Raw genomic sequence first — 16658 nt, 5'->3', positions numbered from 1 at the left:
AGAGGGTGCATGAAATGTGATGGTATAAGAAATGAAAAAACAAAATTCTCATACCCTTTTAACATTTCTTGTACCATCCTCACATTCTTTGTACCTTCACCAACTTTTGAATATTTTAATCTTTTAATTTTAACTCATTTGACCCTTATAAACCACATCATCAAGAAAGATGAACTCAAAGCAAGAACCATTGGGACCCATAGGAGAACTGACTCTCTTGGAATCAAATTCTGAAATTGATTCAACGTCTCACTACAAAGAGTCAACTGCACTTTAATACCCTATGTATACTACAACAAGACACCAAATACTTGGGTTTGTGTTCTATTATCTATTGCATGCAAACTCTCCATAAACCGATGTCTGTAATCTAATAAGGTAGTGTTGTCACCTATCAAAATTACCCCTGAAATCCTTTAGTTACAGATCTCACTTATTATGTGATCAAATGACATACTCTATCTCCAATGAGCATATGTCAAATTCTACTAAAGGAATTACTATGGCAATAAATTTCATGATCACATGTCCTCTAGATCACCCAAGAGGACATATTGTCTCAATCCCATAAGATATCATGGTGCCTCTATTGAGACTACCTATTGTCATCAACCTCCATCAACAGTGACCCAATTCATAAGAATATATGACCACTTTAGGCTTTCACTCATAGGTTAAAGTCTTCTATTAATTTTGGCATAAACTCAATATCCTCTAAGGTTGAAAGTCTATGCAGTATAGTAGCTTGGTGAATCATGACAATTGATAGCCTTGCGTCATGATTCACTGTAGGTTCTATCTAGTGTGCATCACATACACTAATACACTCATCATAGGAAACTCATCCCAATGGCCAAGACTAGTCGTCCCTCCAATTAGGAGTTAGTGCACTATAGTCTCGATTGGATTGCCCAAATTCATGAACCAACTGTGGACAACTTACCTACTTACAAGGAATCCATGACTTATACTTTTATGTAACTCCTAATGTACCCAAATCATGTACAATGTAAGAAACATGGGTTGAATGCTCAAATCAATGTCAATATACTATAGGGATAACAACGGGATAGTTAAGTTAACTTTGTTATATCATGTCTTACTTAGTTAAGTCTAACTTTATTACATCATGTCTTGCTTTTAAGGGCTCAATTCGAACAAACTTCTACTAGCCCCAAAAGTAGACTAGGTACTATAGAAAAAATCTACTCTATAGTTACGTCACCTTTTTATACCATCCCACAACAAGGTATCACTTGTTTTTCTATATGTTCCCTCTTATAGTGGTACTTTAGTTCTTTGGACTATGCCACCATCCCAAATAACAGTATCCTAGACAATATAGACAATATAAATACCGATAAGCCAAAAGGCTTCCTTTGTTGCTATAGAAGTAACAAAAACCACTTAGAGTGTACACATTCCAATCTATATCATTCTTTGCCTTATTCCTTATCATATAGTCTTCATAAAAAATTTGACATTTGTGTTAACAAATATCTTTTGATGATCCTAACTATAAAGGTAATGACCCAAAAATCCTCTTATATATCCTATAAACTGATATACCTCTTAAGAAAAAAGGTAATCACCTTTTTAAAAAATGGTAAGTAAAATATACTTAATACATACCTTCAACCTTTTGCTTGTTTTACATTTTGGTCTCTTATATTTGAAATCCATCATTTTACCCATTCAAACTTGTCAAAAAGCAACAATTCAATTTCATTTGCAAACCATTTTTAAATTATAAAAAGGATCTTTTTTTTTTTTTTTATGTATTCTTGTTTGAACATTGGTTTGTTCTTAGCACACTTTTGGTGGGGAGGAAAAGAGGGCAAGGGCTATGACTCTCTTTCTCTTTGAATGGTGGAAGACAAAAAGTTATAGAAACCCTAACCCCTATAGGGTATTTATAGGGTTCCTAATTGGGCATAAGTGACTTGAGCCCACATAGGCTTAGGTCACTTAATCTAGCCCAAAATGGGTCCTAATTGATTAATTAACCTAATAAGGCCTATTAATTAATCAATTAGCCCAATCCAAAGAGCTCATTCACTTACCCATGTACAACCTTGTGTAATTACCAAAATGCACTTATGCACAAAAGTGAACCTACAGCCAATCTGACCTTCATAATTCATGCCAACGAGGTATTTGAGCTCAAAACGTGGACCATCGGGACCCATAGAAGTACTAGCTCCCTTAGAATCCAATTATGAAGTTGCTTTGACATCCCACTATAGATAATCAATTAAACTCCAGTATCCTATGTAAATAACAATGAGGCACTATGTACTCAGGTTCGTGACCTGATATCCATTGTGTTCAATCTCCATGACTTGGTGTTTGTAGTCTAACAAGGTGAAATCTATCAGCCTTTCAAGACTACCTCTACTATCATTAAGTTACAGATCCTTATATTATGTATTCAATTGACATGTCTGAACTCTCAAAGAGCCTATGTCAAGTTCCACTTAAGGAACTGTTATGGCCATAGTTTCCATGAACATACTTCCTTAAAATCACCTAAGGGGACACACTGTCTCAATCCCATGAGATATCATGGTGCCTTTATTGATAATACCTATTGCTACCAACTCCCATCAATAGTAACCCAATCCATAGGGAATATATGATCAGCTTACGATTTCACCCATAGGTCAAAGTCACTACTAACTTTAGTACAAGCTCGATATTCTCTTAAGGTGGAAAGACAATGAAATGAAACAGTTTAGTGAGGTCATGGCTACTTGATAGCCTTATGTCATGACTCACCGTATGTCATGTCCAATATGTAATCATACACATTAGTTCACTCACCATGGGAAACCATCCCGATACTTAAGACTAGCCATCCCTCCAATTAGGAGGTGGTGCACTACAACCTCTAATGGGTTGCCTAGACCCATGAACCGACAGTGAACAAGTCAACTATTATAAGGAACCCATGATTTGGATATTTTGTGTAACTTCTAATGCACCTAAGTCACGTAAAATGCAAAAAATGTAGACAAGAATGCTCATAAAGTATAATACATGGAATAAGGATAGATAAAAGTGAAACTGGAATATTCTTAAATAAATAAAAAATTCCAAATTTATTACATTAGTCATGCTTTTAAGGGCTCTATCCTAACATTTTCCCACTGGCCCTCAAAGCATCATACATATAAAGCATACTAGATACTCATCTAAAACTTATGCTATCCTTGTGAGCAACAAAGACTCTCCCTATCAATGTGTTGGTGGATTAAGGAATCCATTAAGTTCTCCACAGAAGGCATCGTGTCAACCATCACATCACCTTCTAAACTATCGCAACACTTTGGAGCACAAATAGATAATTCCTTGTTCTCAAAAGATACTTGAGTATATGTTTAACATAACACAATTGTCCTATTCTTATAATCCCTAAGGACTTCAAACCCAAGAATATATTATGCCCCTTCTAGATTTCCATCTAGAACCAAGTAGACAACCAGATCTTAATTGATGAAAATATCCCCACATCATTCTCAATGAGTAGATTATCATCTACCTATAGGGTCCTAGAACACCAGCATGCTTCCCTGCAGTTTCTTGTACACACAAGGCCCTTTGATATGAAAATATCTAGTTACATCATATAGATGTTGATATCAAGATAATTGTTTAAGAACACTATCTTGACATCCTATTGTAATATCTCATAAATGAGATACACTGCAACAGATAGGAGTAATTTAATGGATTTGAGTATGGCTACTAGTGAAAAGGTTTCCAATAGTTGAAATAATGTTTCAAATTATAACCTTTAGCTATAACCTAGCCATATAAATCTCAACTTTTCTATCTGCCCCTTTGTTCCTCTTGTAGATCAACTTACACCCATGGGTTTTATCCCTTCAAATCCTTCTATAGAAACCCAGACTACATTAAAATCATAAGAATTCTAACTCTACCTCCATAGCCTTTTGCTAAGAAAGTGCATTCACATCACTCATTGCTTCATTGTAATTTATGGGATCGATCTCATATTCCTCTAGAATGGCTCAAAATACTATCCCAAATACATGAATCGGTTTGGTTGTATAACAACCCTCCTACTACGACGAGGCATCAATGTACTAGAAGCAGGAATGGTTAGTATTGGATCCATAGTATCTTATGTATAGTGGGACTATCTTCTAGTATTGTCTAATCTATATCATTGTTTGCCTTATTATGTATCATATAGTCTTAATAAGAAATCTGGTATTTGTAGTAATAAACACCTTCTAATAATCTTGATTATAAAGTAAAAATCTTGAAATTCTCTTGGGTATGCTATAAACTAATACACCTCTTACAAAAAGAGGTATTACATACTAAGATATATCCCTAAAGATTATGGGAAGTAATGAGAAACCGATCATCGATTAGTCTATGTCTATCAAAGTTTGATATCTTATTTCCATTACTCCATTTAATGGAGTCCCTGGTGCACATAATTGAGATATTATCATGTGCTCCTTATAGAAGGAATCAAACTTACTAGACACGCTACCTTGATTTAATCAAAGTGCCTTGATATGTTTGCCTAATAAGTTATCCGATTCTACCTAAAATTCAATGATTGTATCCAAGGCATCAGATTTTCTTTCTACATATCCAAACCTAGAGTATTTATTAGTAAAATGATCAAATACCCATACTTTCCATGCATAAACACAAAAAGATTCATACACATCAATATGCACTAACTACAAAAATTTCTTGGTTCCATATCCTTTAAAAATAAAGAGGCCTCTTGGTCATTTTACCATCTACATAGGATTCACAAACTGAAAGATTCTATGGAATAAGAAGGTCCAAACTTAATTAGTCTTTGGATCTTATTTAGATTAATATGACTAAGGCATTAGAAGTCAAATGTTTGACTAGTGTTAGGTTCTTTTTTTAGTGAGATCTCATTATTCTCATTACTTGGCAAAGTGATAATCGAGTCTCACATAAAATAGGTAATACCTCCTACTAACTTGAACAACTAACCTTGTAACTAAAGCTAAGGTAAGTACAATCCCATCATGTGACCTTCTCACTTGCTGAAAACTCTATAAAGAACTACAGATAGTGGGCCTGGAATCTATCCACCACAATTGGTGAGATCCACCATTATGTATTCAATAATGAGAACATGATGTGTACTTATCTATCCTTAGGCACTCTAAGCATTCCTTTTTTAGTGTCCTAAAAGGTCACAAAGGAATTACTACCCATGAGTTTATTATCTCATTCCTTTTCTTGAACTTTCCTTCTTTGATATAGTTATTCTTCTTCTTGGTAGAAGAGCATGGAGAACCTTGACTTCCATATGAACACTCTTCCACTCTTTGAGAATCTTCTTATTCTTACTTATTGAAGCCAAAATATTTGCTCTAATGGCACATATTCGATATGAAAAAGGACACTCAAATCACCCAACTTGACCTAAATTGATGCTAAGACCCTAGCCATAAGTTTAACTTGTATTTTGGAGATTTATCTCAGGTTCAAGGGAAGAAAAGGGTGAAAGTTGAATCACTTTAAATTTTGAAAGATCAAGAAAGGGGAAAGGCAAGAAAAGGATATCATAAGATTGGGATATGAGAAATGACCATTATGGAGTAAGAAAGAAGGCAAGAAAACATGGGAAATGAGGCTTGAATCAAGATTCATCAAGCTGTATGGAAATTTAGAACTCAAAATCTGGTGGTAACATGTACTCTGAATTTGAGGAAAAATTTGGAGTATTTTTCGAATTCTATTTTATACATACTATATATAGTTTTGAAGCTTGGGAAGTTAGGAGTCCAACTCTTCAAATGGTGTACAAATCAAAGCTAAAATGAAGAAGTTATGACCATTTGAATAACTACACAAAGTTGAAGGGTCATTTCAAAATGATTTTGAAATCCAATTTATGAATTCGAAATCCAATTCGAAATAACCTCAGTTTCGAATTCACCTAGTGCCACTTTGATGTTCACATCCTCTACCTCAAGAATTGCTTCTAAGGTACTTCATCTACCCTAAATGGGCCCCACACGACTAGAAATCACCATTTTATTATTTTTTTAGTCATTTTTAGGTAATTATTTTGTAATAAGTGGCCAATGAGAGTGTGCCACATATTAGGTAATTGATGATATTATTTAAACTCTCTTAGTTCTAGGGTTTAGGTATCTTGGATCTTTTTCCAGAAAGTTTTACATTAGAGATGGAAGAAGATGAGAAGTTTGGTTTGTTTTTTTCTTTCTTTCTTTCTTTCTTTATTAAATGTATTATTTTTAGTATCTTTTGATTCAAATTATGGATTTTTACCCTATTATGGATTATGAATGTGACATCATCCCCACGAGAAGCTAAAAATCCAACTTGGGGCTTGAAGCATGAAAATCTAAGGGCTAGAAGCTTATAGGAACAATGGGTAAATTATTATAACAATGAGATTAATTATTGGGTTGGGTGACAATTTATCAATTTTTTATCCTATCCTTGTGAGTTAGTTTAGGGAATGATATGGTAGGTTATTACCTGATACTAGTGATTCTTGGTAACTCTTGATCATTAGTTATCTCGGTCTTCCCTATCGTTATTTGCCCTAAAACAAAGCTATAAGGAGTAGGAAGAATTAAAAAGTCAAATCTTAAACCAGTAATCAATCTCATTCATTTAATGGTTTTAGGAATCTGTTTTTAAAATGAAAAATTAGGTTTCAGATGCAATTTTGAGTTATAGAACTCAAGTTGATTGCAAACGGCCAAAGACCTTAAAAGTTTAAGATCACTTTGCTTAAAAGACCCTTGTTTTTTCTAATTTCTATACTCTAAGTTGAATTGTGGAAAACCTTAAACTTGAATAAATCAAATGTAAAATCAATATTCATTTTGTTATTAATTTAATTTCTTTTACTTAGTTTGACTTTATTTGCATATTGTTTTCCACTTTAGGATTCAAACAGAAACATTTCATTTACCTTAATATTAACAAATCCTACCAAGCCAGTCCTTGAGGATGATACTTAAAATACTACAAAAGTCATAGTGGTTTTTTCTTTGATTTTTCTTAGTCGGAGCTACTACATATTAGGCTTAAGTATTTTGGTACAACAGAAAAGATTGGTCACTTAACCATCCCAAAGGAATCTGGTGAGATCTCTAAGATAACATGAATCCTAGTGTTCATAATAGTCTTAAGGATAACTTGTCTAGTTGACTTGTCCTTATCACCAAATAACCCTTGCAACTTTAAAGAGAATATCATAGACCGTGGCAATAGACATGTGTTGCTTTTGCAACACATTATCTAAAGACCCAAGTATGGGAGACTTAGTCTTCTCATCCATCTTATGCCACCTTTGATATGCTTCTCTTACTTAATGATAAGTTTGTTCAAAGGAAATAACAAACTCTACCTAAATCAGCTTCTATGTAATTAATACTATATCCAAATTATTTTCAATCTATAATGAAGTACAATTTAAAGATGAAATAAGAGGTGATAAGTTAAAGACATGATATTTGCAATAAATATAATAATTTCATGCATTAATAAAAAGAACTTAACATTCAATGTAAGTTGGTAAGTAATTTAGCAAAAATATAGTGCTCTTAAACTACATGTCTTTTTGCAAGGTATCCTAGTATTATAAGAATCAAACCTTCTTTAGGCAGGTCATGACTCTTATTACCAAGGTAGAGACCCTCTCTAATTGATCAACTTGCCTCAAACTTTAAAAGTTATCCTAAGGCATTGATCAACATACCCTTTTTGTTTAGCCCTTACCCCATGCAAGTGTGACCACTTTAGGTGATACTACTACTTCATGTCTAAGTTAAGTGTGTAACCAAGATCCTTACATCAATGTTACCAAGTGAAGAGTTTCATCTTTAGGATTGACCACTCCCACTACAAACATATATAGTTTGTCCATAAAGGATAGTTCATATATCTTGATTCCTTAGGCCGCCCCATCTTTAGAATGATGATGCACCCAAAATCAAGATGGGCTCAATCTTGGAGGCTACTGGCTTGCCTATGGCCCTCTCCCACTTAACCTTTTGAAAAAGATCTTTTAAAGCATTAATAATTATCTTGATGAATAAATTATCTTCGTTGAGAATTTTCAAAAATATTTATTTCCTAATTGGAAATCCAAAGTTACAGGAAAATGTCTATATGCAAAATTCAAAATTCCTATGAGAGTATTTTATTAAAAAGATGAATTTTGATCAAATGTTCATTCTCAAATGTAAAAATAAAATAATAATAATAATATAAATAAAAAATTAATTAATTAATTAATTAATTAAAAAATTAAAAAAAAAACTATTTTCATGAAAATTCTCCTCATTCACACAATTCTAATTAATAAATATTTTTTCTAGGAAATTTTGTGAAATAAATTTATTTCCATCAAATCACTATATATCCTTTCGGTAACAACTTAATGCTTGTCTTGATGAATAAATTATCTTCTTTGAGAAATTTCAAAAATATTTATTTCCTAATTGGAAATCCAATGTTACAGGATAATGTATATTTGAAAATTTCAAAATTCCTACGAGAGTATTTTATTAAAAAATGAATTTTGATAAAATGTCCATTCTCAAATTAAAAAAAAAAAACTATTTTCATAAAAATTCTCTTTCACACAATTCCAATTTATAAATATTTTATCTAGGAAATGTTGTCAAAGATATGCCATTGGAGGTGTCTAAGCAAAATTTTGGTGGTAATTATCCTGCAACTTATAGATTTGCAAGGTCTTGGCAATCAATGCTCGATGAAGCTCATGAGAGCTTAGAGAAGGCATCTAGAAGAATGAAAAAGTATGTAGACAAGGGCTGGAGACCCTTAGAATTTTAGATTGGGGATAAGGTATTTCTAAAATTAACCCCTCATATATGGAAGAAAATTAGCAACAAGACTATGTAGAGGGGTTGATTTCCAAATATGACGAACCTTTCAAAGTGATGTAGAAGGGGATAGGTAGCTTACAAATTGAAGTTACTAAACAACCTAAAGGTATACCTCACGATCCATGCGAGCTTCTTAAAGCCTTATCATTTAAACCTAGTCTCGAGAAGGATACAGGCAAGGTGAATCATTAGAAAGCAATTTGATCGTGAGGTAGAGAAGATATTGGATCATTGAACTATGGGAATGAGCAATAAAAATTGAAGAATTGATTTTCTAGTTCAATAAAAGGATAGTCTTGAATTAGAAGCTAGTTCAGAATGAGATGTGATGTTATGGCAATTTGAAAAGATAGTCTAAGCCTATCCACGGTCTAAGTTAATAAGGGCATCAACTACATCAGGTTGAAATGGTTTGTTAGCCCCTTGACATGGACCATGTGATCCTAAGGCCTCATGGGGTGACACCTTGGCGTCACGAGTGACCAATAACAACAACAAGGTGATACAAGGGCGCAATGCCTCATGCAAGGAGATGACTTGGTGAGCCATGGGTGCAATGCCATGGTAAGTATAGCACCAAGAGAGACTTGAATGGGCATATCAATGCGGGGCAATGATGCCAACTTAGATGCAATACATAAGGATGTAATGCCTTAAGCATGGGGAGTCATGGGTGCAATGCCATGACATGTTGTCACACTAAAAAGAGGGCTTGGGTAAGGCATGGAGTTGCAACAACAACAAGGTGGATGCAAGAGCATGTTGCCCTAGCACAAACACAATCTGGATGTACATGTCAAAAGAGGGCTTATCCTACACACGAGCCATATATATAGATGCATGCGATAGCAGCATGAGGAGTTGGACTTAAAGTGGGACTGCAAATCAAGCATGAGTAGAAGTCTTGATTCCAAACATAATTATAGTCTAAGTAGGACTAGAATTTAAAGTCCAAGTAGGAGTGGTTACTGGCACAACTTACTAGGAAAATTCCTAGTAGAACTAGTAGCACTTCTAGTCTAACAAGGAGTGGGTGGTGCCACTTTATAAATAGGAAAGGCTAGAGAAAATCTTGAGAGGGATATAGAGAGGGAGATCATGAGGGAAGTTTGAACTCACCAAAGCTATTACGGAAATTTGGCTAAAGTCTTATATTCTTATTTAGTAAGTTAATAAAATACATGTTGGGGTTGGTGCCCTATAAACCTCATGTATTGCCTTGCATGTTGTTACCATCTCATAGGGAAAGGTGTAGACTATCTTAAAGAGCTTCTAAACGCCACATAGTCATGAAAATTTATGCGGGAATTTTGCTCTTGTGACAGACCTTTAAAGTTTGTTCAAGGGGAGCCTTCATCTCCCTCCATATATTTAATTATTTGCTTGTTTTTTCAACCCTATTAATGCAACACAGGTGAATTTGCCCAAAGGTTTATAAGAAAATTCATATCAGTTGTGTTCAACCTGTTAAATTCTACTAGGCTTATGTATCAGTATGTAAATTATAGCTTCCTCCCCAAAGCCCAAATTTTTCTTTGGCTTCATGGTGTCAACATTTCATGAAAGTAAATGATGCATTGAAGAGTAAATTTACCTAAAATTAAATATGGTGTGCTAGGACATAGAGATTTATTAAACGTTGACTAAACTCTAGGAAAATGTAAGGGTGGCTTGAAACCTAAATTTGAGCAAATAAAGAATCCGTTTGACAGTGCTTTTAGAAAACACTTATACTATATAAAAAAAAACATTTTTGAAGAAAAATAAAGCATTTGACAAAATTTAGAAAATACTTTTAGAAAGTTCAAAATTAAATTATTTGTAATGCTTCTTGGAGAAACACTCTATAATTTATTCTCCCAAAAATACTTTTAGAGAAAACCCTTCCACTAAAAGCACTTAAAATAGAAACTCAAGCAAATCTACTTAAATCTGCCAAAGCACTGCTAAAAAAATCCAAAAAAAAAAAAAAAAGGAAAAACAAGCAGAGTTGTGTATATTCATAAAACTGAGCAGCATAATTTCTTGAAATATTTTATGATTTTATGCATACGTCCATCATGGGATATTGACCCACGTTGCAACATTGATTGCAAGATATGTCTGTTCTTTCTGGAGTTGGAATATTTTTCTTCCTTTTTCGTAGCTACTGCCAAATGTTGTCCGAGCAATCACATCCCATGTCAAATTTTCAAGATAGGGCTAAACATCCGACTCTCGTGATCCCTCCACCGAAAGCTAAACTCAAATGAAATGTCGGTAACATATTCTATAACAAGTTCAACCACACAATAATAATAAAGACCAAAAACATCTCTTTCAGTGGTAAAATTATGGAAACGGCCCATTGGAGAAAGGGGGAAAAAGACTATACGAGTATGTGACAAAGAAAGGAAAAGGTAGGACACTTGGTATGTGAGAAACTAGTCACCAGTACTTCACTAAAATGACTAAAATATTTGGGAATTCTGATGTTTATACAGGTTTTTATAGGATTAAAAATGATTTTAAAAAAAAAATTAGAAAGTTTTCTGGATGGAAAGCTGGGTTGATGATCTTTCTGGAAACTAAGGTGAAATATTCTCGTTTAAAAACTGGGCATTGAAAATTACCTTCAACTTTTCTGGATGGAAAGCTGGGTTGATGATCTTTCTACATTTGGCCCATTGTTCACCTTCCTGGGCCACTAGACCAGAAACCAGCAACTTGACCAATGGGTGTGAGGGAGTCTTTTGAAAGATACTGGGCTTCAACAAACTCAGGCTTCATAATGTTTACCCTTGGATTTGGACCCACCCATGTAAAGGAATTTTTACCCAATTTTGAACTGACAGCCTTGGTTTGTATTTCCCAAACATCTTCAAAACATGACAATCACCAATTTTGATTTTTCATACAGTTATGAAGTATGGTAATTTTGAACAACATATGGAAACAACCTATTTCCCGACCTTGAAGGGCACAGAATATTGCTATTTAATAAGTTTTAGTTCTGTTAGGCTATGTCTGGTTCCCGGAAAATGCGAGAGAAAGAAAATTGGGAGGAAAAATGGAATTAAAGAAAATGTTAAGAAAAGGAATATAATTTTTTTCACTTGTTTGGTTATCCATGGAAAATTCAAGGGAAAGCAAAAAAAGAATTTATTTTCTTTTATTTGGTTAACCGCAAAAAGAAGTCAAGGAAAAATATAAGGAAAATAAAATCAACAATTTGCTTAGATGGTTATCAATTTATTAAATAATAAAATCAATTAATCCAATAAAAAACTGTTGAAAAGCGTGAATTTTTCGACATAAAACATTGCTTATAAAAAAGTCTTTGCTATTATTTTTTTTTATTAATAATTATAAGATTTATGTATAAAATTTTCCTCATGCTATACAAATAAAATATACGAGTAATAACTATTTTTCATTTTCAAGGGAACATTTATAGCTAATAAAAAGCTCTTAAAAAAATTCAAAAGGATTTTCGGAATCAAAATTTAGAAATAAAATATGTTCATATAATGTAAAAATAAAAAACTACTATATAAAATATAAAATTCAAAATTAAAAAGGATTTTCTAAATCTAAATTTAAAAATTAAATCTGAAAAATAAAAAGATACAACATAAAATATTTTTTATTCGTAACAACAATTCTTTCTCCTGGCAGCAACATAAAGTATCTTAGTGACACCATATTCTCCTTCTCCAAAAACAAGAGGGTCTCTTTAGAACAACTCCTATCAGAGCTATACTACATATATCAGTATTAAGAACTCTTCTCCCTAGCTGGTAATCCTGCACTAAAAAGGATGTTATAATAAACTGCTCAATGTTTTGAATGAGCTAAGATGATATGGAGGCTGCCATTACAATGCACTGCCCTCTGAATAACCACTCATTTATCTGCAATGAATCATGCAGAATTCATACATATATCCTATGATCAATGTAGAGATACATGAGCAAAAAGGACTAGATAAAATGTAAAAACGGGTATCAAAACTAAGGTAAAAGTAGCTGCAGACTTGATTATCCTTAAGTTGGTTTACACAACTTCTAATAGCAGCCAGCCACTGAAATTAGCCAACTATACAGAGTGCCACTCCACAACCCCATGATGTTATCAATATAAAACATATCACCTTAAGCACCTGAGGCAATCAAACTGAACTTTGTGCTCTGTTCGGTAGCCACAAAAACATAGATAATAAGAGAAATCAAGGAAAGAAGAAGTCAAAAATTTGAAATTCAATTTGTAAATTATCGAAAACTCAAGAAACAACAAGCTGGTAACATTTCTAATCAGGAGAGTAGGAACTAATATTTCTAACAATCCAATGTTAAACCGTCCAAAAATTGATGCCACCAACAATGATACAAAACAATAACCAAGCACTTAGAGGCAGCAACAACATACGTATTACAATATTTTCCTTTATATTTTTTTTTTCCATCATACTTTCCATGTCATCCAAACTAAAGAAAACCATTTTCCTCTACATTTAATGCTAGAGATGTGGAGATGATCCTCAGAATATCAGATGCATTGATAATCAGGGCCAGTCCGATCATATCTACTCTAATATTGTAGAAAAGGCTGAGAAGCAGATACTAGGGTTGTGCTCGAATTCCTGTGGCTGGGCGTTCAAGGGTTGTTTGAAAATGTCGGAAGATTTTTTAGAGTTTCTGAGGAATAAATTCATTGATGGCTTAGCGGAAGCAGAGGATCAAGGGAGGCAACTGCCTATGAATCGTCAATTTCAAGGGATTCGGGGCGTTTTGCTTAGAAAGGACATCACCTCATCCACGCCTACCCAAATGATCCAAATGAGGAATACGCTCTACCGGCTCCTCGCTGTGTACACCGACTGCCTCATCTTCTCGGAGAAGCATCCAATCCCAAGCACCAAGTTTCTCTTGCCTTTCTACAATCTCTTCCACTTCTGGTTTCTCAAAAGCACCAAGGAGGTGCTGGTGCGAATCAAGGGAGATCTTGGTCTGTATCCGTGCATAGAAGACTCCAATGGCTCACCCGATCATAGTGAGGATCAAGAAAGTCAAAGTCATGATCCAGAAAATCAAAGTCAAATTTGGTATCCTCATGTGTCGGAGATACGAGGTTTTGATAGACAATTCTCAAAAATCCGAAATTGGCTTCTGCAATCTGATGAGGGATTCCAGGACATTGCAATTGTTGGGATTGGAGGTTTAGGCAAGACAGCTCTTGCCCGACAACTTTTTTATGACGAACATATTCAGGGTGCCTTTTTCCCCACACTTTGGACCAGCTTATCAGGAAAGATTGATGCAGACATAGACTTAAAGCAAGTTGTGAAAGACATGTTAGTGGAGTTGACTACTGAGCATGGACATGAAAAGAGTTGTAGCACTGAGGAGCCGTTGTCCTCCCTTGGCCGTCGGTTGTTGGGTAAAAAGTACTTGATTGTGCTTGATGGCATATGGGATGAAACCAGAGATTGGTATTTCAGTCTAGGCCAGGCATTGAACTGGCCTGATAGGGATTGCAATATCCAATTTGGTAGAGACCAGAAAAGAAATGGGAATACGGTTATCATTACTACTAGACTTGAGGAAGTGGCAAAAGGGATGGTGGGTGATAAGTATCTGCATAGCATGGAAGGAATCATTGAAGGGTTAGGGGGCATGTGTGGTGTTTTTTATATGCCATTGGTTCCATTTCAGTTTTGGAATTAATAAAATATGGGAATGCCTATAGAGCTCCTTGAATTATAGTAATTTGGTCTTGCAATTCCGACGTTCTCATCTGGAAAGAGGAAAAGGATTAATATTGGTTTTAATATTAAGGCCTTCTTCTTCTTTCCAAATGAGAACACTGGAACATTGAGTGATTTCAATAATTGAGACAATTGCAATGACATACTGGTTGAAGACCAATATTAAGCCCCCATTTAATACTAATTTTTAAGTCCCTAAAAGGTCTTCATAACTGCTAAAGAGCTTTATAGGATTTGTGATTATGCAATGAAGCACATTCAGTTGAAGAATATTGAGGTCTAAAACCTCTTTTCAAAAGTTATGGGGGATATGCTTTTATAAAAGAGCTTATATAGGAGGAAATTTTAAAATTTCAAATTTCTTGAGGTTAAATAAAACCTCTTCTTTACACATCTTTTTAGCAAAGCTCTTCACTACAAATTAAACCTGTGCCAAGTAGGCCATAAGTAAACTTAAGGCCTTTTCATTTTCTTACCAATCCATTTTCAATGCATTAATTTTGTACGTTGTTTTGCTTTGATTGTTATTCGAGGATTGTAGAAGATGAATTTGTTTTTTTTTTCAACGCTATGCGTATATCATGATTAGCTTGGTTGTACTTGTAGTAGCTTGCTCTGTCGTTGAATTCCAAGTAATAATGTAATATTGTTAGACTAATGCCTTTTTGGTTAAGAAAGATATATGTGGAAAAATAACACATCTCATAAATGATGTCAGTATGAATAGAAAGAAGAATGAAAGCTGAGCAGGTACAAATTTTAAAAAGCTCTCGTACATCAAAGGTAGGAAAAATAATGCAGTCAGACACTAAACACCAATCACTCAAAAAGTGTCCTCAATATTTCCTTATAATCTAGTCTTGATCATTGTGGATGAAGTTCACGAAATTCCTAGTGGTCCTGAATTGATCGATATAGGGAAGCATACTTAAAAATATTTTGGTCAATGACATTGTATTTGATAATGATACTTACAAAAACAATACAAGTTGACACATCGGCCAAAAATGAAAAGGTGAAGAAACACCAAACAATGCATGCTTATAACAAGGAAGTGTTGACGGTCAAATGATCATAAAGACTACCTGAACTATAGACATCATGAGGTCCTTAGGAGACTCTTTTGGCCAAGGGAGTGTAACCTTAGCCATTTTGTTCTCTAGCTTGACATAACCATGTTTTCTCAAACAACTCCCATTGATGAGAGCTCTTGGTCTTAGCATATGAGCCACACTTATGACTACCTACTCATGATGTTGCTGATGAGAAGGTCTACATGTTGAGGATGGACTAGGGAAGGAGACAACATTGAAGTCCACAATCCAGAGCTCATAGTAGCCATGGACAAGTTGGCAATTCCCAATCAGCTACTACTGCATTTGCCAAGGCTATTAGAGGATGCTCAATTCAGGCATTGGAGAGGTTTGTGGCCTTGATCGACCAACTAAAAGTTCAAGTGGATACCCTTGTAGATGATCTACGAGCACACATTGACACTTGTGTGTATCAGTTTTATGCTTGATGTAAGCACATGGACGAATGCCTAATAGTTGTTCAGTCCTGGGTATCTACTTAATACAATCCAAGCTCCAAGCCTGTTGGTCAAAATAATATATTTGAATCATGGAAAGTGTTCAATAGTATGCATGAGAGGGGCATCAGAGCTACTTGGAAATCTTATTAAGTGTTTATTAAGGATTAGATACAAAGATTATGTTGTTTTTTATGCTTGAAGGCAAATAATTTGATAAAAAAATTGAATTGTTACAAATATTATATACACTTCAGAAATGCATTACCAAACAAATTCTTATACAGTTTTAAAGGTATTTGTGTAAGGCTTTTCATGGTCCATAATATCCACAAAGTTTAAGCACTTCCCCCTTGGCGAGGGGCTCTTGTAACCAAAAGAACTTAACCCTTAGGAGGTGTTCCATTCTATAAAATTGGGTTCTATGTTGAGTGCATAGTTATGCAATCATACTTAT

General features: G+C 34.3%; 1 protein-coding gene across 1 annotated transcript; it reads left to right on the top strand.

The window, feature by feature from the left end:
• The first annotated feature begins 13576 nt into the window (after nt 1-13576).
• Nucleotides 13577-14629, top strand: LOC117908236 (disease resistance RPP13-like protein 4). The gene has a single exon (XM_034821865.1). It carries the CDS (start codon nt 13577-13579, stop codon nt 14627-14629), a length of 1053 nt encoding a protein of 350 aa, XP_034677756.1.
• Nucleotides 14630-16658: the final 2029 nt, after the last annotated feature.

The sequence above is a fragment of the Vitis riparia genome, chromosome 19 (genome assembly GCF_004353265.1).
Source record: "Vitis riparia cultivar Riparia Gloire de Montpellier isolate 1030 chromosome 19, EGFV_Vit.rip_1.0, whole genome shotgun sequence".
Classification (NCBI taxonomy): Eukaryota; Viridiplantae; Streptophyta; class Magnoliopsida; order Vitales; family Vitaceae; genus Vitis; species Vitis riparia.
This window is presented reverse-complemented; position numbering and strand designations above follow the sequence as displayed.